The 23,952-nt window shown below is 42.9% G+C and overlaps 1 protein-coding gene across 1 annotated transcript in view; it reads left to right on the forward strand.

The window, feature by feature from the left end:
- Positions 1-135: 135 nt before the first annotated feature.
- ATP6V1A (ATPase H+ transporting V1 subunit A) overlaps positions 136-23,952 on the forward strand; it is a 30,187-nt gene continuing 6,370 nt past the window's right edge. Inside the window, exons 1-12 of the mRNA XM_059834829.1 lie at positions 136-164; positions 13,072-13,166; positions 14,907-15,035; positions 16,595-16,809; positions 17,537-17,674; positions 18,182-18,333; positions 19,158-19,320; positions 20,516-20,624; positions 21,401-21,523; positions 21,612-21,726; positions 22,850-22,913; positions 23,704-23,907. Coding sequence (XP_059690812.1) covers positions 13,085-13,166; positions 14,907-15,035; positions 16,595-16,809; positions 17,537-17,674; positions 18,182-18,333; positions 19,158-19,320; positions 20,516-20,624; positions 21,401-21,523; positions 21,612-21,726; positions 22,850-22,913; positions 23,704-23,907 — 1,494 coding nt within the window. The 5' untranslated portion in view covers positions 136-164; positions 13,072-13,084. The remainder of the gene's footprint in view (positions 165-13,071; positions 13,167-14,906; positions 15,036-16,594; positions 16,810-17,536; positions 17,675-18,181; positions 18,334-19,157; positions 19,321-20,515; positions 20,625-21,400; positions 21,524-21,611; positions 21,727-22,849; positions 22,914-23,703; positions 23,908-23,952) is intronic.

Genomic DNA, 23,952 nt, shown 5'->3' on the forward strand with positions numbered 1-23,952 from the left:
TCCGCCCACAACTGGGCGTGGGGCCGCCGGCTCGTGTGGGGCGCTTCCGGCGTAGGCCGCGGCGCATGCGCGTGGGGCCGGCGTCAGCTGATCCAGCGCCGCCTCAACCGCCGCCGCCGCCGCCGGAGGGAGGAGGGCTTCGGGTGTGCCGGCGCCGGCCGCAGGTGAGGCGTCTCTCCCACAGCCCTGCTCCGCTCCTTCTGCCCCCTCCTCTCCCGAGGCACGCCCGGCGGCTGCCCTCCCCTCCCCTCCGCCCGGCCGGTCGCGGTGTGAAGGGGTGTTACCTGCCCGGGAGGTAACCCCGGAGCGGAGCCGTCCGCTGAGGGAGCGCGCGCGGCCCCCAATGGCCGCCCCCGTCTCGCGGGGGGTGGGGGGGAGCGGCGGGGCCCGCGAAGTGCCCTGCGGAGCGGCTGTCTCCTTGGCGGCGGCCGGGCCCCCTGGGAGGCCGGCCTTCACCTCCCGCCCCGCCTGCCCCGAGCGCGGTGAGGGCTAAGAAGGCTGCGCTGCGAGCGGAGGCCGAGCCTGCCGCCTCCTCGGCGCCGGCTGAGGCGAATAACGCGCAGCGCTGCGTGCCTCGTCCGTACGGAGCCTTTCCCCAGCGGGAGAGCCCGCTGGCAGCGGCCGTGCTCTTCCTGGTCCCGTATCTCGGGGAGAAAAGGCCTGGAAGCAAAGCGACCCCCTGAGTAGGGTTCCCCCCAGTACGAAGCCTGCTGAGCGCTCTCAAAGACGGCCGACAAGATATCCCAGGCATAGACCAGAATCCACTATAAAAAGAAATGGTGATAGCGGCTGGGTTTCGGTGCCGGGTCACCCCACCATCTTGGGTGGGTGGAACCGAATCTCTCTGTGCCTTGACTGTAGCCCTGCAGTGAGCCAGCAGCACGGTTATGGAATAGGAACGCTGCTGCTGGCTTCTGGCTGCAACTCTTCCTTGGTAAAAGGGCCCATCCGTTGTTTTGCAGTTGAAAATACTGATGGCAAATTAAATGTGCTTCCTATTCCTCTAGCCAGTGACAAAATCCTGGTTTACATGAGGCTTTCCAAATGTCACACTTAGAATTCACTTAAAGGCAAGAAAGAAATCTTACGTGACTGGGTTCTGTATGATCTTGTACACGTGACAGATAGCTGTGACTTCGGAGTATACGCAACGTACGTATCAAGATCTATCCATCCAGTGCAGTTGCTCAAAGTGATTTCTTCCTAAGATTTTACTAGCTTCCGTCAGAGAATTTGCACTCCAGCTGGGAATAAAAGCAATTTGGTGATAGTTTTATTCATTGTAATGCAATACTTCAGCGAAGTACACTGGCTATTTGATCTAGCATCTGGCATTTCAAATGCTAATACCCCTTGATGAAGTGGAGAGGGGGTGGAAGAGGAGGAAAACCCGCTGACAGCCTGCTAAAGGTGGTTTATTAGTCCACCGCTTGTAGCACTTCAGCGAGAACCTGAGTGTAGGTTGGCATTTGCAAGTGGAAGTCTGAATAACTGAGGCAGATCCTCAGTGTCTTGTAAGTTGCTGTATTTGTGCTGACTTTGGCACGCTGTGGGTCTGCAGCAGCTGAATGTTTGGTTTCTCCATACAGTACTTCTAAAGGCCTTTTCCATGAGCAGCAAGCATAATTATTTAATAGTGTCTATATTTAATTATTTTCTGCTTAAGAATATGTGAAGTGAGATCAGTGTCTACAGGTGTTTGAATTACCAAAAATATTGCAGATTATTTTTGCTGTGCTTGTCAGTTTATTGTGTCAAGTCTTCCTGAAAACAGTTTTTCTCTCTTGTGTGGGAGGAAAAAAATAGTCCTAGTTCTATAATCAGGGGACAAAGTGTGGCATTCAAAAATGATAAAGTACTGTGGACATCAGCTTGAGAGGATGGGGAAGGAGAAAATAAGACAATGCTGGAAAATGACTGATGGCATCAGCTGACTGTTCAAATGGGGGTTGAAGTCTTGTGTTACTATTGCAACACAAGACCTCTGTTTCCTGTAAATGCCGCCTTTCCATTTTCCAAATCAAGAGCTGTTTTCTACAGATAGTGCTAAAACTAGGGTTCAGCCATGAACGATTGGTACTAGTTGCTTAATTTTTATACAGCTTTAGCTTAAACTTAGCTTTTATTTTGGTCTGAGTATATATTAACTGTTTTATACCTCATTAATCCAGACTTACAAAGTCTGCGGGCTTCAATGTGCTTCTGTTGTCTAAATTTTTTCCCCAGTATGACTTTGTGCATTTATCTTCCAGACACATGTGGGTACTGGTATAACACATCATCCAAAGCTGCTATAGACCAGCAGGTTACTGGACAATTCCCCTGGAGATTCATTCAGAGGCACTACGCTTCACCTCTTGCGTTTTGATACCATAATACTGTCTCTTTGAGTTCTTCAGCCCTGAAAATTCCTAGCGACGTTTTTCCCTCATGCTTTTAAATTGCTTGTTTGTGAGCTACAGCTGTGTTCCTAATTGGACATACCTGGCATTTTAAAAAGAGTGAAAGGATTACAGGATAGCCTAGTTGATATCTTTGGTTACTCTGGTGTTGACCAAAAAATATTGCATGCTATTGCTGGCCAAGTAATAAGTTGCTTTTTCTCTCTCTATTTTCTTAAAAAACCTACATTGCCTGCATCTGAAATAGATTTTTCTTTCCTTCATACGTGTATCATTGGTTACAAGGAAAGGTGGGGGTTTTAAGACTTGGAAATATTGAGGTATTGTTGAACAATGGTACCCACATGATTTTTTTTAGAATGGAACTATACCAAGGACAACAGACGATGTAGTCAACTGGAATATCATGCTTGTTCACTCTTACTCACTAACTTAAAACATGTGACTTCTCTAGCCTTCCAGCTGGACAGGGAGAAATGGGGACCTGCTCCAGCAGAGGAAGCAGAATTAATCTAAACTTTTCAACCTTTTCTTCCTGCACAGATTAAGCCAGTAGTCACCTAAACGTCCAACATGCAAAACTGGCTTAGACTGGATCTTCTGGTTGTCATTGTTGTACCTTCTTCTATGTTCTGAAAAGGTTTTTTTGTTCTTTTTGTTGTGTTCATTCCCTCCTCCCCTTTGAAAGTGGACAGTTAAGCTTACACTAAATTCTTGGGTTTGGCCATATCTCATGGCAATAAGTTCTACAGTCTCGTAAATATTTTTTGTTTGGTTACTTTATTTCATCTGTGCATTTATTTCTCCCGTTTTTGTCAAATTCTCCCAAAGTTAAACACCCCCACTTCTTAGGAAGATTGACCATTTGCTGCTAACTTTTTAGACTTCCATATATTATGTGGCTGTTACAACAAGCTTTGCTTTATAAGGTCTGTCTTTACTGAAATGATAAACTTACTCTGAAAACCAATAAGATGTATATGGATAAATCCTGAAAGTCATAGTCTAACAGACTTTGTTACTATCGCTTAACCAAATGGCAGATGAAGATCAGTTTTAGCTGCTGAATTAATTTTCTTGGTTCATCAACTCAAATACGCCTCTGAGCTTGTGTAACAGTAAATTTCAGTGTCACTGCTCACTCTCTTCAGAAATAATTTGTCTGGCAGTGATCTAATACATGCATGGTGCCTGTTGACAGTTATTTAATTTTGTCATCGTTTACAGCATTTTGGAGAGTCCGTTGTGGGCGTCTTAAAATGTTCAATCAGAAGTAATCGGAAAGTACTGAAACTAGTATGGGAAGCTGCCATCATGGCCCCATTTTTATAGCACTGGGCTTTCTGCATTAGCTGTCTGACATCTGTTTGATCCTGAGAAGAATAGTTTTGAAGACCATTGCTACCCCAGTGAGCCGAGACTCGTCCTGCTGAACGGTTAAATGAACTAAAGTGTCTGCCAAAAATAGACCCATTGCAGATGCAAACACTTAAGAGAGAAGCGGTGTTCCTAGAGGATATCTCTGTAGTGTGAAAGTCTTACCTTTGTCCTTCTTAATCAGTTGAAGATCGCTCACATTGTAAGGATTCTCATGGCCAAGTTGAAACGCTGGTGTGTTTCAGCTGACCGGTCTGTCCAACTAACTCTTTCTGCCGGATGGCGTCCCAAGAAATATGCCAAAATCTGCACTGTGAAGATGTAGCGTTCCCCTCGCTGTGTTCTGTTGTTAGGATGCTATAGGCTATGTTTGCTTCCTGGAGTGGTTTGTTGTTTAAGACTACGTAAAAGATAGGTGATCTGAATGTCTGTGCTGCTGGTCAGCATTCTGTGCCCTAAGCGTGAAGAGCAGTGGTTGGGATGCTCAAGTGTGATGAGGGATAGGAAGGTTATGGGAAAAGGTATTAGCTTTATAGAGAGAAAACTGTACCTTTATTAGAGTAGTTTATTATAGCTGGACAAAAGCTTTCAGGTATGCAAATTTCCTTTAACGGCCTGAAGAATGACTTGACTGGTTTTTAATATTCTAGCAAAGAAACTGCATGTTTCAAGAAGTTCAGTTAGCGGGACAAATATTTGGTTGCTCTCATTATTACACTATATCATTATTTTCTTTCTCACTATGAAAGTAATACCTTAAAAAGCAGCTCTTCAGAAAAAAACTGAAATGGTATTTCTGGCTAAATGCAGATAACATTGGTAAGGACTTCTAAAAAGGCAATTCTATTATGTGACTTTCCTCTAGATCCTTGAAATCTTGAGGGTTTTGTTATCGTGAGATAAAGTTGCATCACCTTGTAGATATTCAGACAACCACCACAATATGTAGTTTAAACAATACTAAAATTTAGTATGTTTGAAGGGGTCTGGCTTTTCTAAAGAAGCTGTAAATACTTCAGGTAATTGAACATAAAATCTCCAAATGTGGCTTAACTTAAAGATGAAGTTTTCCATTACAGGAAAAGTCGACCTCAACTTGATTTCCTTTTACTGGAATCCAATGCCAATATGTGGGTTGTGATTCCAACCAGGTGTTTCATTATACCAACGTGCTGTAAAAGAGTCTTTCTATCTGGTAGGGGTATTAGAGCTTTCTCAAAGACATTCATGCAAGCATGCTCTTCAAACTAGCAGTCAAATACCTCACATAATAAACTGAAGATTCCATAATATCCCAACTTTCAAGACTGCTCTGAATGTTAAGTGTAATGATGAAATGCTTATTCCAAACTTGTGCTCAGTGTTTTAGCTATTACATTTAGGGACAAGGGGTTAGGCAGTGGTGAGGCTCGTAGAGGAGCTGGTGTGTTTTAATGAGCCCAAATTACTAATATGTTTCTGCATGTAAAACTGAGCCTGACTTACAAATCTAGCAATAGTTGTTTTATGAAATCGCACACCTTTTGTCTGTTAAGGTAAGAATCGTCAACTATTCAGAAGTTTCTCTGTTGAACTGTAGTGAAGTTGGCTGCTGTAATTGCTTACAGCTTTGTGTTCATCTCATTTTGATGTCTATCATCTTAAAGGTTAGAGCAACAAAAAGTATTTCAAGTAACGATGCCAAATGCACCTAAAAGTAGAGTGACTTTAATAAAAGCAAGGGTGGATTTTAGCTCTGCAGTAATGTTAGTGAGGTTAATGAAAATGTTGCTAGTCTAGAGGAAATGACTGAGCATTGCACTAAGCAGATGGCTGCAGAATTTTTCAGCCCTAGCAGCTACATGACGGTATCAGGATAAGAAAAGAAGGCCGCTGTGGGACACAGAAATTAATATTGTATTAGTATTCTGTGTTATAGCTTGGATCTCAGTTGCATTAGATCTTTCTTTTGTGTGAAAGTCTATCAAGCCAAAGAAAGGGTAGGATGTATAGCAGGCTGAAAGGAATGTCAAATTTTTTGCAATAGGAAACTTGTGAAGCAGTGTAGTGAGTAAGAAATAGGGGGAGGCTCATCCGTTTCCACCTCTAGAGCTCCTCTGGAGAAGCCTTCTGGGCTGAGAGGAAAGAAGCGGTGTGGAAACCCCTATTATGGAAAACACTGTAGCATATAGCCAGTCAGCTGATGATGATTTTTTTTTTTTTTTTCACATGGCCAATGTGGCTTTCTCTGGCAACAGGAGTATTTTAACTGATAAAAGTAGGATCTTTATCACTTCTAGATATAGCGTGATAACTGCATTTGAAGTCAGAAGGCCGGGTATCTACTGAGCTGATCAAATCTTCAGTGGGTCAAAGCAGTTATACCATGAATGCCTTGCCGGTCTTTCTATCTAGATTTATTGCTGCTGCTAACTTCTCGGTCAAGTTCAAACACAACTTTTTTTCTAGTCTTGTTCTGGGCTGACTGGAGGAATCTGCCAAGTTTCTGAATAAAAGCTTGGGTGCTTGAGTAACAATTTGCGGTGGTGGCGCTTCTTGCATGGACAGACTTCACACTCCGTCTTTGTGGTAGGGGAGAGTTTCTTACGCTGTATATATGTATTAAATACAAATATATTTTACATATGTTTAGCTTGTGTGTAAGGCATGACGTTTGCTTGAAGTATCAGGCTTGTATGTATTGGCATACCCCCAGGTAAGTCCCCATCTGTTCTGAGGAAGAAGGCAGTAGGAGCTCTTGTTGGGCTTCGTGAATTGCCATGTTGCACAGTCTCCCATTGTGGCCATTGTGTGCTGTGCTGACAGTGGCAGCATAATTCTATTTCCTATCTTTTTTTCTTGAATACACCTGGATTTACCTGTACATGTGCTGAGTAGCAAGCCTCATGTGAGAGGAAGGAGCTTTATAGCACCCAAGAAACAAGTTGCATGAAAGATGAATTGTTTTGGGTGGTTGCAGATGGATCCACAATATGTAGCTGAGCATCACTTAAGCAGATTCCTGACCTATCGAGAGCAGAGGTGGCCTCAAAGTGCCCTGTGGCAACTGGAATTGTATGAATAATTAAACAGAAGAATATTACGAAGTTGGAAGGTGTTTGATATAGCAGAGGTTTGTGCTGCTGTACAGAGGGACCTCAACAGACTGGAAAAATAAGCTGACAGGAATCTCATGAAGTTTGACAAAGGGAAATGTCAAGTCCTGCCTGTGGGGAGGAATAACCACATGCCCTGCTACAGGCTGGGGACTGGCTGGCTGTAAAGTGGCTTTGTAGAAAAGGACTAGAGGTCCTGGTGGACACTACGTTGAATGTGAGCTGGCAAGGTGTCCTTGTGGCAAAGAAGGCCAGCGCTATCCTGTGCTGCATGAGGAAGAATGCTGCCAGCAGGTTCAGGGAGGTGGTTTTTCCCCTCGATTAAGCTCTGGGGAAACCACATCTGGAATGCTGTGTCTGGTTCTGGGTTCTCCAGTAGAAGGCAGGCATGGGCTTAATGGAGTGGGTCCAGAAAACAGCCACAAAGACGGTTAAAGGTTTGGAGCATCTTTCATGTGAGGAGAGGCTGAGAGAGCTGGGATTATATAGCCTCGTTAAGAGAAGGCTCAGAGAATCTTATTGTAAAGTATACAAATACCTAGTGGGAGGGAGCAAAGAAGGTGGAGCCGGACTCTTCTCAGCGGAATCTACTGAAGTAACAAGAAGCAATGGGCATAAACTGAAATACAGGGAATTCCCTTTAAACATAAGAAAATGTGTTTTACGGTAAGGTTGACTGAACACCGGAACTCTCAGGTTGCCCAGAGAGCTGTGTGGTCTCCGTCCTTGGAGATAACCAAAACCCAGCTGGACGTGGCCCTGAGCAGCCTGCTCTCGCTTGCTTTGAGCAGGGGGTTCGACCTAGATATCTCCAGAGGTGCCTTCCAACCTCAGTGATTCTGTTGTTTGGTGACTGAGAACTCTGGGGTAATTTTCCCCACTGTATTATAGTAAAATTATAACTCTGCACGGGATGAAGGAGCAGATTTCCTGAGAATACTATTTGGCTTCCCTTCCAAGTGACCTGTGTTAGAGTTCTGAGCACGCGGTTTCTTCTAGGGCAATATCCCGGATTCTAGATGCAGAAATGCTGCTGAACTTCTGCATTTGTCTAGTAACTTCAGCACTGTATTTTTTTACTACTTCCTCTTAAAAATATCAGCTGTTGGAAGGGGAAGTATAAAGTGTCCAAGTTACAGGAAATCTGTGGCAGTGATTATCCCGTTATTTATGAGGCCTTTGCAACACATCCTCGTACAGCTGGACACTGGGACTTATGCACTGTGCCAAAGTCTGCTCGGGTGAACACAGTAAATGTTGGCAGTCTTGATTCTAAAGCATGACTTAAATGCGATGCTAAGCTGATTGCCCAGTGTGGTTTGTGATCTTTACTATCCTGTAACGTCTAGGTTTTTACTAAGAAGAGGAGGAGGCATTCTCTTTGGAAAACTTTATTTGGCTACGTTTAATTGTGTATGCCTGTTAAGCTTTCCTGGATGTTGAACGTAAGGGCTGACATCCACGTGTGGATGAGGCGCTTAGGGATGTGGTTTAGTGGTGGACTTAGCAGAGTTAGGTTTATGGTTGGACTTGATGATGTAAAAGGTCTTTTCCAACCTAAATGATTCTATGATTCTATATTCTGACTCGATTTTTCTACCCTAGGAAGTCAAAACGCATTAGTCTGTTTCAGCTGTAGTAAAAGCTATGACCTTAGTTCAAAGTTACTCCAGCAGAATGAATCCTAGTACTGGTGACTTACTAACGTAGTGCTGCTGCTTCTGAATTGCTGGTCTTGTGCTATTTGCTACAGTTTTGGTTGGTATATTCAAGCTTTCGCGCCAATTTGATGTGTCACTAATCCTAGAACTTGCAGAGATAGTCTTGAGAAGTTGTGAAGACTGCAGGGAACTCTTCAACTCATGCAGCTTCTTGAGGGAGAGCCCGCATAGCTGCTTGTCTTTCCTACGATGCACAGGACAGCATCAGAGCCTGTCGGTCTTCGACAGCAGATTCTAGCAGCTGTCACTCAAGGCAGCACATCAGTCTGCCTCGCTAAGGTGTTGGATGCTGTGCAGTTGCATCGATGCTTCTGCTAACTAGGGGAAGGGGTTCCTATGTTAGCAGCGGCAAGCCCCACAAGACTCGCTATTTTGGCAAGTATCAGTACCTGTTCTACGTACTCAGGAGGTTAGTATTGCGGTGGCTTCAGTGCCTCCCTGTGCAGTCTCTTGTTAAAGGGTTTTTCTGTTAAGCTGTTCCAGAATGGAATATGCGCTCACCTGGATATATTACACGGGAGGACTGGTGGGTAAACTGGTTCCAGCAGAAAGCATGCATCTCTTTCTCAAGGATTTTTATGTAGTAGCATGCACCACTTGGGACATGGGGATTATTGGCTTTGTAGGAGGTCCTTCCTACGCATGCTGAAGGCTGCTTTTAATTTCTTACGCTCGGCCCTGTGCAGTGAGGAGGGCAGAGATGGGAGTTCAGCGGGGCTGTAGGTAGCTGGGTTTGCTATTGCGGCATTCCTCGGTGCTGGTGGGAGCCAGCGAGACTGATGACTCATCAAGTCAGGTGGTTGTGCCTCTGCTGTGTGTCGGGAATCTCTTTCCCCTCTGCAGCAGGCTTTCTCATCCCTCTGTGTAGGGGCACTGGAAGGACAATTATTTCCTAAGTGGTGGTGCTTAACTGCCGAATTCTGGCTTTGCTTCATTGGGCCTGTGGGTTTTTGTTACTCCCTGTTTCTGCAAAATAAGGTAAGAATCTGTATTTATATGATAAAACAGTCATGGATCTTCATCCTTGCTGTAAGAAGGCTCCTTTTAAAAATGTCACTGGAGTCTTAATTTTTAAGAGATCTTTGTGGTAAGGCAGTGCATCATGTAAATTCAGGGACTGATCAAATGTTTGAAGCAGAATCTGGGAAATGTAATAGAAAACAGGTTTCTCTGGCATGGAGAGTGGGATAGTTACATTTTTGGGGCTACTGTGTAGCCAAATTGCTGTGCTGGGGAGAAATCAAGATGGAAAACTCTGGTCATTGGCCCTTTCTTGATTAAATATGACTATAAAATTTCTTTAATAAATCACCTTTCAGTCAGGGTTCATTCTGCAGCAAGTAGTATTTTGATTTCTGGCACTGTTAGGCAGAATATGACCATGTTCGAGCTTAAGAGCATGTTTAAAATAATTGTTGAACTGCTTAAGATGAGGAAGATTCCTGTTTGTAAAGGATACTAGATGTGTCTTTGCTCATAAGGGAATTAAAATTAAGCTAATACCCTGTGTAGGTGTGCTAGTGGGCTTTGTAGGAGTGGATGGCATGTAGTGCCTAATAACCTGTGTTGGCGAGAGGCCCGTGAAAGGCCATAGGAACTCGGCAGATTTCTAAAATGGCTAGCTACCGTGGCTTCTGGGGTGAGTACGTACTGCCTGCACACACATAATGTTATGCTTAGCAAATCCTGACGTGCTTTAGGGAATTTCGTTTTATCTGAGTACTAACAATGAAGACATTTAACAGTGTAGGTAGGTAAGGCAACATTTCTGCCCTCAAGGACTTTTCCATCTAAAATGAAAGTCTGTAATGCTAATACACAAGCTATGCAGAGACAAATAACAGCATTTTTTTTCCCTTAATTTGTATTCAATGATAAAGATGTGCAGTCCCTTAAAAAAGACGTCAGCTTGGCTGGGTGAGCACTGGATTTTTAGACTGTGTGTACTTTGTTTGGAGGTGTATAGGAGATGGAGCAAAGAAAGGTGAGGAGGAAATCACAGCATCTTTAACACTTGTGATATTAAGTAGGTGTGTGTTGAAAAGCATTTGTTGCAGATGCTAAAGATCGGGACAAAGACAGGGTTTATTGGCATGTTGCTAGGTGGTCTTCTAGCAGAGGAATCCCATTCCCTTCTAGTTGGCTTGGCCAGTAAGTGGGGAGGGTGGCTGTAGGAAGAGAGAAAGAGGGAGCAGAGCAGCCACAGGAACAAGAGAGGCGGGTGCTGGGTGTCAGGCTGTGTTTTAACTGCAGAATGACTGTTCTGAGGTTCTTATTTGTGTCTGTAACAGATAAACAGTCGCTTCAAGTGGTGGTCAGCTGACCTGCAGGTTTTGGATAGGAAGAAAAGTTAATTTAAATTGAAACTGGCCAGTGTTCTTCCTGCTTTTCCTTGCCTTTGTAAATTGACTCTTTCATTTGGGACCCTGTACTGTCTAATTGCCAAACAGCGTCACTAATTCAGTTATGAGAATTAGGTTTAGCTCTTTCTTTATTGTGCTTCTATAGAAGATTTTGGTAGTAGGACTCTAGAGACTGTTATGTATCATGGTATGCTGAAGTAAATGTTTTGGGTGGATTTATAAGACCAGCTGCTTTTCTCAGTATGAACAGTAATTGTGCTTGAGTTTTGCAATGCTTTTAATTGTTAAAAGCAAAAAAGATGAGGTAGTTATGTTAGTCTGATCAGAACCAGCTCTTACCAGCGGCTCAGGAACTGCAGATTGCTTTGCGAGGACCTCCCTTCTGCCATTTGTCAGAGGAGACTTTTGAGAAATAAGCAGTGAAATTGAAATTGTCTTCTGGGCCTAAACAACAGGCAGCTTAAAGGATAAACTATCATTATGGAGAGCAGAGGGATCTAACAGATATCTGACTTAGCCTTTGAGCTCGAGAGCAGTTAGCATAGCAGTTCCACTCCGGGCTGGTGGTGACTGAGTCATGATCAACCGTTGGGGTGGCTGTTGTGAAATGAATCAATGGTAGCCATCTTACACAATCCACTTCAGCAGGACATGGAGCCTACAAGAAGCTATTCCTTCAGGATGAGTTTGGAGTCATTGGAGATCCTTTTCTTACAGAGCAGAGCCACCGGTTTAAAGCATTTAGATTGGTAAAGAGGCTGAGGGGCAGAGGATTTGCAGTATAGTATTAAAAAGCTGGAAAACAGTCACAAGTTTTTAAGAATAGCAGATGTCAGCTACCTACTGCTTCTGAAGAACAGGAAGAAAAGCATGCTTTAATGATGGTGGAAGGGGTGGTAATGTAGTTGTCTTCCTCACTGTACATGGGGCAGGTTTTCAAGCCTGAATATGCTTCTTTATTTGCTGCCTTGCAGAAGGTGCCGGGTTAGGTTAAACTTCTGGCAAGGACTGTGAAGGTCCACAGACGCCTTGCATAGTTCACATCACCAAACCATGGGCTTCTGCTGGGTAGGCCCTGGTGACAGGCAGAGAGCATTGTATGCTGGGGCTGCCATACCGCATCTTTCACCAACGCTGTGTCATAAATGTGTCAATACAGCAGGAATGGGTAGAGAGTCGCCTTACAGTTCTTTAACACTGATCAGTTTCCAAGGTAACGCAAAGCATGATAAGGGCTGACAAAGCAAAACTATTAAGTACTCTTATCAGCACCAGAAGCAGGACAGCCCAACTGTTGATTACAGGACAAATGGGGATCGAGGAGGTCTGTTTCTAAAACAGCTTTTCCTGTGCCAGTTTTTTATATTCTCTAAACAGTTACTGGCAAGAGGGGGTCAGTGTTTAACTGTTGCAAGCCGGGGTATTTGGCCATTATTCAGCACAATTTTTCTATAATGCTGCACGGGTTTCAGTGAGAGCAAAGACTGCATCATACCTAGCTGTGAGGCATATAGAGAGGACTCACATGTTTGAGCGCTGGTGCTTGTGAAAATGTATGTTTCTTCCTCTGAACACTGATTCAGCAGCTTGAGATAGCAAAAACGGAATTTTCACAATTAATATTTGTAGTTTTGCTTTTTAGAGACTGGTGGCAGTGAAGCAGACCCGGAACATTCTCTTGCTCACTTAGAATCATGGAAAACTCCATATTTTGAAGGAGGCTAGATGACATGTGGAAGACAGAAGAGCTTCTCCATTGTTTAAATATCCTGTTATTAGGGTTGAAAAGAGTCCAGTGGTGTTACAGCGTTTTTGGAGTGTAACTGTTTCAGTGCTGTTTTGTGGAACATATTATGGAGGGATAGTCCACCCCTGTGTTTCTGCAGTAGGGGATGTTAGTTCTTTTGTTTGTTTAAATGAGTTACTTTTTAACTTTTTATAGCTTTAAAGTCAGTGTGGTTACGGTGCTTCAGGCTGTATGAGTTCAGAATTCTTCAGTTCCGAATCCTTTCTAACTGGAAACAAGGAGAGAGCAGAGGGGAGGAAGAGGAGGAACTTATTACTATGTGTGTATTCTTCAGAACTGACTCTTTTCTTTTTGCCTTCTGTACAGTTGAACAGGCAAAATGGACTTCTCCAAGCTACCCAAAATCCGTGATGAGGACAGAGAGGCTTTTGTTGGCTATGTCCATGGAGTCTCGGGACCTGGTAGGTGTTATTTTGTAAAGGAAAACATAGGTTCCGTTTCATCTAGTGTCTTGTTAATCTTGTTCACTTGGAAGTGAACTTGAAAGTGAAGTAGAGAAGTATAGTAGAGCTCTGGGTGGGGCTTTTTCTCTTTTTTTTTTTGGAGGGGGGCGCTTTTTAAGAAGGATCACTGATTTTGATAAAATATCAAGAAATATAATAAGATGTTACTGCTATTTAATCTTATTTAAAGATGTAATGAGCAGAAGCAGGCTGATGAATAATAAAAATAAAAACAAAAGGTAGTAAACTTTCTGGATGAGATAAAGCCACTTGGTCAGAAATCTGCAGACCCAGTGTATTAAGCTTCTCTAAAAGGGTGTGAGATGCGTAGTCCATTCTCACTGAAATGCAGTTTGACGCTATGCTCTCTGGAATACTCAGTCCCCTGCCAGCATCAAGCTGTTCTGTGTTACTGCACCGCGGGCTGGAGGAGCTCAGTGAGCAGCTGCAAGGGTCAGGGAAGGCGGCAGAGTGTGGTGGTAGTGCAACTGGGAGAAGGAGGACTCTTCCTTTATCAGCTTAAATAGTTTCTTTAGGCTCTGATGGTAATAACAGCTTTTGAATACGTGCAGACTGTACTGGCTTTTCTGCTCCCTCCTGCGTTCTCTTAAAGAGATGAAGGAAAGGATGGGAGTGTGAGAACAGAAGAATAGCATGTATTTTTGTTAATAGAGCTTATTTGATGAATGAGAAACTCCCTTGGCTCGTGTCCACCTAAATAAATGCCTGTTCTTTAACTGCCAATTCCTTAACTGCAGAAGTGATACTTAAAAACCATTTTAAACTGATGTAGCTTTCTTTCCTAAGAAGTGGAAAATGTATTTTTTTGTGTAAATACATGAACCCCATGTGCAGGATTGATATTATAACATGATAATAAATAAAAGACGTAATAAATTTTGTCCTAAAGCAGCTAAACCTCTTGTATGACCTGCTGAAATCTAACTCGAAACAGTAGGAGGTTTCAGGCCCTAAACGTGCTGTAAACCAGTCTTCGTCTGTTGAAGGTTAATTTAAGTGCCCAAAGATAGACATCACTTTCGTGCAAAATAAAACATCAAAATAGTGCTTCCTTAAAAGCTTTTTAGGCATCTGCCGCTCTGGATACAAGGGTACGTATTGCCTTTAGCAGGCACCTTGGCTTGATCTATGCATGGAAAGTTTGTTATGTTAGCATCTGGATGCTACCAAGGTAAACAGAAGTTTGAGTGGCTTGAAAATGTTGGTCCCCAACCACAGGTTTATATAACTACCAGTTACCAGGTGAGCTTTTGCCATTTTCTTGTACGTTTTTAATTTGGTCAGATGGGAATGTGGCCCAGCTAACTGAAAGGGAGAGGTGCCTATGTAACATGTCTGTCAAAGTTCACTGCGTCTCTAAACCCCTAAACATTTGCCATCTGTCAAGATAGATAAGAGAAATTATGGTGTGAATTATCTGTGAACTACTACGTTTTGATCGCGTCCTCTTATTGAGCGTAAAGGAACAGTGTGAAAAGTATAGGGAAACTTTCTTTTGGCTTTTAAACTAGAAATGTCAGGATTTGTGGCAGCCAAGTTATCCCTTTTGTGAAATCAAGAATGTGCTTCTGATTTGGGTCAATACCAGGCTTATGCTGTGTGGTTCTTACTAACTTCTGATGAGTAAATTTCCAGAGCTACAGGAAAAATAGTCACCTATGTGCCTGTCTTCTACAGTGGTCACAGCGTGCAACATGGCAGGTGCTGCTATGTACGAGCTGGTGCGAGTAGGTCACAGTGAACTGGTGGGGGAGATTATCCGACTGGAAGGTGATTTGGCAACTGTTCAGGTGTACGAAGAAACATGTATCCTTTTCACTGATCCCTCTGGGCCTGCCGGACTGTGCAGTCCAGAACACAGTCGTGACCAGGGTGAAGAAGATGAACAAAGCTGACTGGGACCAGCACTTGGTACGTCCGGTGCCGGCAGGCAGCAACATCTGTTCTGCACATCTTTTGTAAATTCTGATGGTTTTGAGGTAAATCTTATCTTGCTTGGCTGCGTACTGAAGAGAACTTTTTTGATTTTATGGGGAAATCAAATAATGAGTATCTTAAATTAAGATGAACTTAAATTCTAAATACTACAGCTCCTTGTTAAGGAAGTTGTTTGACAAATGTCAACCATAAGTGGCAAAACTACCAAGCAGTATTTGTTGCATTTTTTCTTTGCTTCTGAAAACTATGTTTGTATAACACTTAAACAGGAAACGTGAAGTGGGCAGAATGCTGCCTTCTGGGCAGAGTATTTTGCCAGATGTAATAGATCACATTTTTGCTTCTGCGGTGTGCTTACAGAATCTTGGTCCAGCTAGGACGCAGCATGTATTCTGAAATCTAGTTAACTTTAAATGTATTTTCTATTACACATATATGAAAGAATGTCAGAAAAGAAGTCATAAAACTTAAAGCCAGACCTTCTCTTTTTTCTCATATTCTTTTAAACTTAAGAGTTGGCTTTGTATCTGTAGAGGCTAGGAAAAAGCCTGTGCTGGCTCCCCAAGCATTGTTCTGAGGAGCTGGATGGTAAACTGGTGACTAGCTCCTGTCTGTATCTAATAATTTGTCATTTTAGATGGTGTCATTTTAGATGGCATCATCATTGTAATATTTAGTAGCCTTCCATCAGTACATGGAACAAGTTTGAGTGTAGTTTACTCTTAGGTTCCTGATGAGAGGGCTCTGTCATAGAGCTCTCTGAAGTCAACTTGCATTTGATCTCTTGAGTCTTGCATAGGGTTTTAGGAGTTTCTTTTGTATTCTAGCATGGCCTTTTGCCAAACTGCTGGCCCTTTGCAGAGAAGTCCATTGTGCATCTTTGGAGCTTAGATAGTGCATAGACTGGACAACTTGATATCGGAGAGAAGGGTAATCACGCTGGCCTTGGACAAACCCCCTTTAAAATTAGACTGCTCTCAAAAAGGCTGCACGGGGCTCCAGGTCAAAACAGTTGTGCTTTCTAACAAATTCTGAAGCGAAAAATTACATGTTTCATAACAGTGTTTGACATTAACAATCAAACCTGTTTTCTAGGTTTGAAGATTTAAGAAATGCCTTTTGTCATCATGCTGCCTGGCACTCCAGTAAACTCATTCATATAGTTGACTTGAACTAATGATGGTAAAGCAGAATGTTTACCCCTGCTTTGCCTCTCTGGAGGATGAGCAACTTTGTTGCTTTAGCAATTTCAGCTTGAGTTTAGTATAAAGCCTACATGCTTCTCAAATTATGATGTGTAATATAGTAATAAGAATATTGCCTTAAAGTCAGAAAGGTGGTTTAAGAGCATGATGTTGTGAATGTGATGCCTTCTGCTCCATTTCTTTCCCTTTCTCTGGATGAACTTTTCCTCAGCAAATCTTTAGCTGGTGTCTCTGTAGGAGATCCTGTACTCCGCACTGGCAAACCCCTGTCAGTGGAACTAGGGCCTGGCATTATGGGAGCTATTTTTGATGGTATCCAGAGGCCTCTCTCTGACATCAGCACTCTGACCAAAAGTATCTATATCCCTAGAGGTGTCAACGTGTCAGCTTTGAGCCGAGATGTCAAATGGGACTTCACGCCTTCCAAAAATCTGCGGGTAGGTTCTGACAAGCCTGTCTTCCTCTCTTGCTCCTCTGCCCCCAGAGCTTAGGGCTGGAGCGGAGTGCCAAGGCTGTGACTGCTGGGATCTATGGTTAACGCTGTATTAAGTTTGTGAAAAGGGGTGCTAGGAGGCAGTAGCGATGTATGAGACTGGGTGGGGATCACCAAAACTTACTCGATGTGACTTACTTTGCGTTGCTGCTGCACGTGAGAAACTTGCAAAGTTTTAATGTATTTACACAACCGTAACCAACCTAGTGGAATTGCACTAACCATTAGCAGGAGCAGGTGTTACCTGAGCAAAAAGAATAACTGCAGCACACATTTCACGAATGGTGAAGATAGCCTCAGAGCTGGAAAATGTCACTGCTTTAGCCCTTGGCATCTTATTTTTTTCAACCCTGCAGGTTAACGTATGTGATCCTTTCTCTACTTAACACATTAAACTGAGAGGTATAAAAGAAACGAGGAAAATTCCTTGCATCAGTCAGTAATTGCTACTGTCTGAGCCTTGAAAGGCGCCTGAACCCAGCTAGTGTTGCTAGCAATGTGCTGTTAGTGTAATGAGTTATGTAAATGGGCTACTGGGCTGTAACAACGCATTTATAAAGGGAGTAATCACAGTGCTAGACTTACAGCTATAGTTATTTTATACAGTTCTTTGTCAAGTTTTTTTTTTAAAACTGGAGTTCTCACAACTAATAGATCTGTTCTGGTTTTAGGTTGGCAGCCACATCACTGGTGGGGATATTTATGGTGTGGTGAATGAAAACTCTCTTATCAGACACAAAATCATGCTGCCCCCACGGAACAGGGGTACAGTTACATACATTGCTCCGCCGGGAAACTATGACACTTCAGTAAGTCTCCCAAACAGCAGTTGCTGTTATATTCCATGTCTCTTTCATCAGGCTGATGTACTCTTTCTCCATGGCATCATGCAGGACAGAAAGTGTTTCATGCAACAAGATGGCTGAGTTAATGATCGTTTCTGCTGCCCTGCCTGCAGGGATTACATGATTATCTTGTGCAGTTCCTTTATATGTATGTGGCTTCCCAACAGCACTTCAGTATGCCGTGTTTGCTGATGTCTGTGGGGATCTACAGTATCTTAAGAATATGTAAAATTCAGTTGCTCTTCAAAAGCGTATTTTTAGTTGAAGCTTCATCTTGCACTTTTTTCCCTGGTAGTATTGTAAATACGGAAAAGAGCCTTCCCTCGGGAGGGGGTGATAGCCTGTTGAGGTTCTGAGAAATCTGTGGTGGTATCAAAGACCAAGCTGTGTGGAGTAGTTGAGATGAGAACTTGTGTGCTGGTCCAGCGTGCAGCTGTTTGCTGACTTCAGATGTCTGGTGCTCTCTGTTAGGATGTTGTCTTAGAGCTGGAGTTTGAAGGTGTGAAGGAGAAGTTCACTATGGTCCAGGTCTGGCCTGTACGTCAAGTCCGTCCCGTTACTGAGAAGCTACCAGCCAATCATCCTTTATTAACTGGCCAACGGGTCCTGGATGCCCTCTTCCCGTAAGTACTACCTTTTATTTTCTAGTATGTAAGAAATCTCTCTTTTGGGGGGAAGTGGAGGGAGGAGGCCTTAAAATTTTTTTAAGGGCAAACAGAGCTTTCACTGTGCATCACAGCATAATCTCAAAAAATATTTGGCTGAATTCCTCGTGTTTCTGTATTTGGCAGGACAGCCTACTAGTGGAAAAAGGAAGTTAAGTTTAACAAGATAGTTCTAGTGCATTAATCTAGAAAAGAATGGACAAGCATAAACTTACCATAATCATGCCAAATCTACAGAGAGGCTAGAACTTTTATGCTTGATATCTCCATTTGAACACATAAGTAAGATCGCTTTCCATGGTCTTGAGGATGTATAGTTCCCAATGATTTTGCGGTCACCACTTATGAAAACGGTTGAGCTTAACTGTAACACAAAATGCTCATTTAAGCAGCTAACTTCCAGGTCACCAAATTCAGTAATTTTGGTCCTAAAATATTGCGCTGCTTATTGTTATAATGCACAGCTAAGTACAGTTGTTCTTTTTTTAGCGTTTGCATTCCATTGATGCTTCCAGCTGTGAAATCTGCCGTGTTTCAAGCCTGAAAGTCTAGCTGTTGTACCAGCATGACTGATGTACTTCAAGGGCAGTAGAAGAAAAGGATAGTTTATTCCCTCAGTCTTTTGGTTTAGTGAAATACCTCTGTGCTTCTCACCCAGAACACTGAATGTGACTCTTGTCGCTCTGCTTTTAATTAGGGAGTTTTATTGGAAAACATGTTCTAAAATGGGAGAGAGCTGTTTTTTCGTTCCTTGCAAATCAGAGTCCTTTTTCTTTACTCAGGTGTGTACAAGGGGGTACAACAGCGATTCCCGGGGCATTCGGTTGTGGGAAGACTGTGATCTCGCAGTCTCTCTCAAAATACTCCAACAGTGATGTCATCATTTATGTAGGCTGTGGAGAACGAGGAAATGAAATGTCAGAAGTACTGAGAGATTTCCCTGAGGTTAGTATGGAGAATTCACAGAGAGTAAACCTTCTTGGGAAGACTTGCTATTGTACTGGTATTGTAACTGAATACAGTATCATATTGGTAGAGTGACTTGAAGTGATCTTCTTACCTCCCTGATCTAAGTTCTGGCTGTAATAGCAGAAATCCCTTTTGACTCATTCAAGAATGATTTCAGTGGCCCCTCATCTGGACTAGTTTTTGGGTGTACCTTCTACCTTGTTTAAAATAAAGCCAAAATGAATGCCAGGGTGTAATTTAGCACAGTTATAAGCACCTTACCTTTCACTAGTAATGTTTCTAACTTTTCTAACTTAACCATGCATAGCAAACGCAGCATCTGTATTTACAGGGTGCAGGGCAGGGATACAAACAGTTACCAGATATTAGTTTGACATGTTAGGCTTTGGAATACCTTCTGAAGGAAGTAGAAAATGCCTGGTTTAAAAAAAAAAAAAAAAAAAGATGCGACAGGTTTACCCATCCTTCTACCTGTTGTTATATTTTAGTGAATTAGTTATGGCACAGTCTTCTGTAAAATATGGGAGAGAAGCCAGGTAGTCTGAACTGTTACGTTGACACTCCACTGTCAGAAATAAGGGGTAAAAGGCTTGGGTGCGTTGATTGATTACAAGATGAGAAAGTCAAGCTGAGGTGGCCATGGAAAAGGTAAATCCCTGGCTATTTGTAAGTGGAATTCTACAGAAATGTCAGGATGTGCATGCTGTTGATCAGGTGCTTGTGAGGCTTCACCTGCGTTATGTATGTGGTTTTACGTCCAGTTGTCAAAGACAAACTTGGATTGGTGTAGATGGGGAAAAAAATCTCTCATTCTTAACGGACTTATGACAGGAGGCTAAGATTTTTGGCTCTTCCAGCCTAGTAAGCTGAGAGAGGCTAATGTACTTCCTGATGCAGTGGATTTGTCATTACTCATTTGAATGGGATCAATGGGGATTTGCCAGTTGCAGGAGATGAGGCTGAGGCATTAAAGAGTTAAGCTGTGTGCAATCTGGAAGGCAAACCAGCATAGCATCCTGAAATCTTAAATCTAGTCTCTGCTCTGGGTAGAGCAGCTGTGAGGACAGTGTCCTGATACAAGGAGTAATACAGTAAAAAAACAAACAACAAAAAATAAACAAAAAAACTTGCTACTGTCACCTTTTTTTTTTTCTTCTTTATTGCATTTTAGTTAACAATGGAAGTTGATGGCAAGGTAGAAAGCATCATGAAGAGAACAGCTCTGGTAGCAAATACCTCCAACATGCCTGTGGCTGCCAGAGAAGCCTCTATCTATACTGGTAAGATTTATAGGAGGCTGGAAAAGGCAGCGGTGTAGAGCGAGCCACCATGCTCTAGTATTTTCAGTTTCTGAGATGGTCAGTACCAAGAAACCTGCTTAGTTTCAGAAGTCAACCCTTTGAGGCCTTGCCTGCCCAAAGTCCTAGTATCTTAATTGAATTTGGCTTGCTTGTTTACAATTTCCCAATTGAGTAAATTTTGCTTATAAGGTAAACTTACTGCACCAGCTCTCCTGTAGTTTCTCTTCCATGTGTTCATTATGTAAACTTTTGTTTGTGAACAGCTTTTTGCTGACAAGAACAGCCACTTAATGGGCAGGAATAGTACTCTGAGTTGGCAGGCTCATATTCTTTCCTTTGCAGCCTCTTAGAGGTTTTTTTAAATTCTTTTTTATGAAAAGTTGTCAGATAATTAAGATAAAACATGACCTTTTTTCACTGTTGTATTCTGGTAGTTTGAAAGGGAAGGAGACATTTTACAGTAAGAGGCCTTTGTTCATGTTTTCAGTGACATCAGCGACACTGCTGTGTCTCTTCAAAGAAATACACGGAAATGTAAAATGAGCCAGACTGGTTCATAAGCAAAACTGGGGAAAGTGAGAAGAAATAAAAAAAAAAAAGACAGCAAGGACATGAAGAAAGAATAACTTTCAGTGTCTATTTCCATCAAAATGTAAACTTAAATAATTAGGCTTATTTGCATCTTAGTGACAACATACAAGCAGAGAGTTCCTTTCTGAACTGTATCCTACAGCACGCTGTTGTCTTTGTTCTAGGAATCACCCTGTCTGAATATTTCCGGGACATGGGCTACCATGTCAGTATGATGGCAGACTCTACTTCCAGATGGGCTGAGGCCCTCAGAGAAATTTCAGGGAGACTGGCTGAAATGCCAGCTGGTGAGTAGTCTTTTCTCAGTCTAGTCTTGTAAATACATTTTTTAAACTCTGAGCCATTGACTCAATTTCTGTGTCTTGGTATTTGCAGACAGTGGTTATCCAGCCTACCTCGGTGCCCGTCTAGCCTCTTTCTATGAGCGAGCTGGCAGAGTGAAGTGTCTGGGAAATCCTGAAAGGGAAGGCAGCGTCAGCATTGTTGGAGCGTGAGTGTTGCATTTCTTTGCTTTGCGTTGGCTGCAGTTCTTCCTCTGTGTTTTCGTATGTCAAAGTACCTATTTTCCAGACAAAAAGAAAGTCTTGTTGCTCTGCTCTGCTGCAGAACTAAAAGCATGTGAATGAGTAGGTAGATATTTAGCCTCTGTTCACCTGGAACTACTGCTAAATTGTGCGTGGGGGCAGAAAGAATGAATGTGGATGGGTGCTTCTGTGAGGTGTGGAATTGCAGTCACTTGCAGCAGTCGGAGCAAATGGTTCAGGGAAGAATGTCGTAATGTCGTTAGAGCTGTCACTGAAAAGTATGTCAAACCATGCTCAGAGCAGGAAAGAAGGGGCAGTTAGAGCAGCAGTGTGTGCACTTGGGGGCATAATGAATCATGATTCTCTTGCTTAAATAGAGTAGAATTACATGGAGCAGCATATCTCAAGCTGTGATGGGCTGTGAAAAGCATATAGTCCCCAGACATTCTTCTAGACTATATTGATTTGCGTATCATACTGTGGCAAAGTGAATTTCCCCCTGACATGTTTTCAGGAGAGCCTCTAGCATCTGCAAGGGCACCCAGAGTCCATTCTTTGCTCTGCTTAGTTCTGCTGTCCACAAATGCATTGTGCTTTTGAGGTTGGAAGACTAATTTTTTTTAATCTCTGGGAAGGCATGTTTTAGAGTTTCAAGCCCAAATGAAGTTGAAGTGGTTATTGTATAGGTGAATATCTGAAATAATTTCAAATTGGGATATTGTTTTCTGTAAAATAATCACTGCACTGTGTTTCACGGCGTCCTATCAGCACACTTGCTGAATCTGTTCCAACTGAGATAGGTTTGATAATCCAAGCCAGAGTTACTACCTGGAGCTAAAGTGACTGAAATCATGCCTTGATACTGTCAATCAATCGCTGATATAACTATATTTCATGGTATGCTTGATACTAGACCTGTGTGGGTATGCATCAAACACTTTCTGCAGTGAAAGCTTGCAACTTGTTACTTCCCTGAAATTGTGTTGACTTTTCTGGCTTCTGTGATCACGGAGCTGTGCAGCTGTTCAGTACTTCAATTTAAACTGTGAAAGCAATTCTGATAACTTTTCCTTATCTCTTCCTGCTCAGTGTGTCTCCCCCAGGTGGCGACTTCTCCGATCCTGTCACATCTGCTACTCTGGGCATTGTTCAGGTACGTCCCACGACATTGCAGCTCTTCTGTCCACTTGGTTAGACTTGAAATGATTGTGCTTCAGTGTGTTTGTGCCCATGGCTGGGTGTGAGAGCTTTGATTTGACCCAGGCAGCTTTGTAGAATGCTTTGGAAAATGCTCCTACAGTGTAAAATGCGACCTCATGAGATGGTCTCTGTACTGACATGTTTGAGATCCCTTTGGAAGAGGGAGCGAAGGCAGCAATTCCTTCCAACGCTGACTGCTCAGGAATATCCCTGTGCTTTCTGATTGCTGCCCTTTGAGCTGTACGTCAAATGTGGCTGCTCTCGGCTGAGATGGAAAATGAACCGCTTCATAGGTGCATTGAAACCACGAAAAAATCCTCAGAGCAGCTGACTGGGAGAAGAATGTCTTGCAACTGATTGCCCAGCCCTGTTTTGGGAAAAGGAGTTATATCTAATAGGGCTCCACTTAATTAGACTCCAGTATTGACATTGTCTTTGTTACGGCTGACTTCTCCCTCATGAGGACTCTCAAGCTGAGTAAGTTTGAACTCAGCTTAAAAGATGCATAATTTTTTGAGAAGTGTATTTGAAAGTCTCTGCTATAGTTAAATTAATGTAACGAAGGCTTTCTTTTTCTCTCTCAGGCTTTAATCTGAAGATTTGTGATAGCCTTTGCCATGTTGCATTTGCTCAAACTTGCTTTCTGTATTGGGTGGTTGTGTTTGGGGTTTTTTTTATTGCCTTCAATTATTTTGATTCGCTTTTGATTTGGAACACTGGTTGATCTTTCTGGCTTCTGATAGGTTTTCTGGGGCCTGGATAAGAAGCTGGCACAACGCAAGCACTTCCCCTCTGTCAACTGGCTGATCAGTTACAGCAAATACACGCGTGCCCTGGACGAGTACTACGACAAGCATTACACAGAGTTTGTCCCTCTCAGGACAAAGGCCAAAGAGATCCTACAGGAGGAAGAGGACCTTGCAGAGATTGTGCAGCTTGTGGGGAAGGTGAGTGCCCAGCTGTGAGGAAATGTGGCGTCAGTGAGTCGTCAT

This window comes from Gavia stellata, chromosome 1 (genome assembly GCF_030936135.1).
Source record: "Gavia stellata isolate bGavSte3 chromosome 1, bGavSte3.hap2, whole genome shotgun sequence".
NCBI classification, from domain to species: Eukaryota; Metazoa; Chordata; class Aves; order Gaviiformes; family Gaviidae; genus Gavia; species Gavia stellata.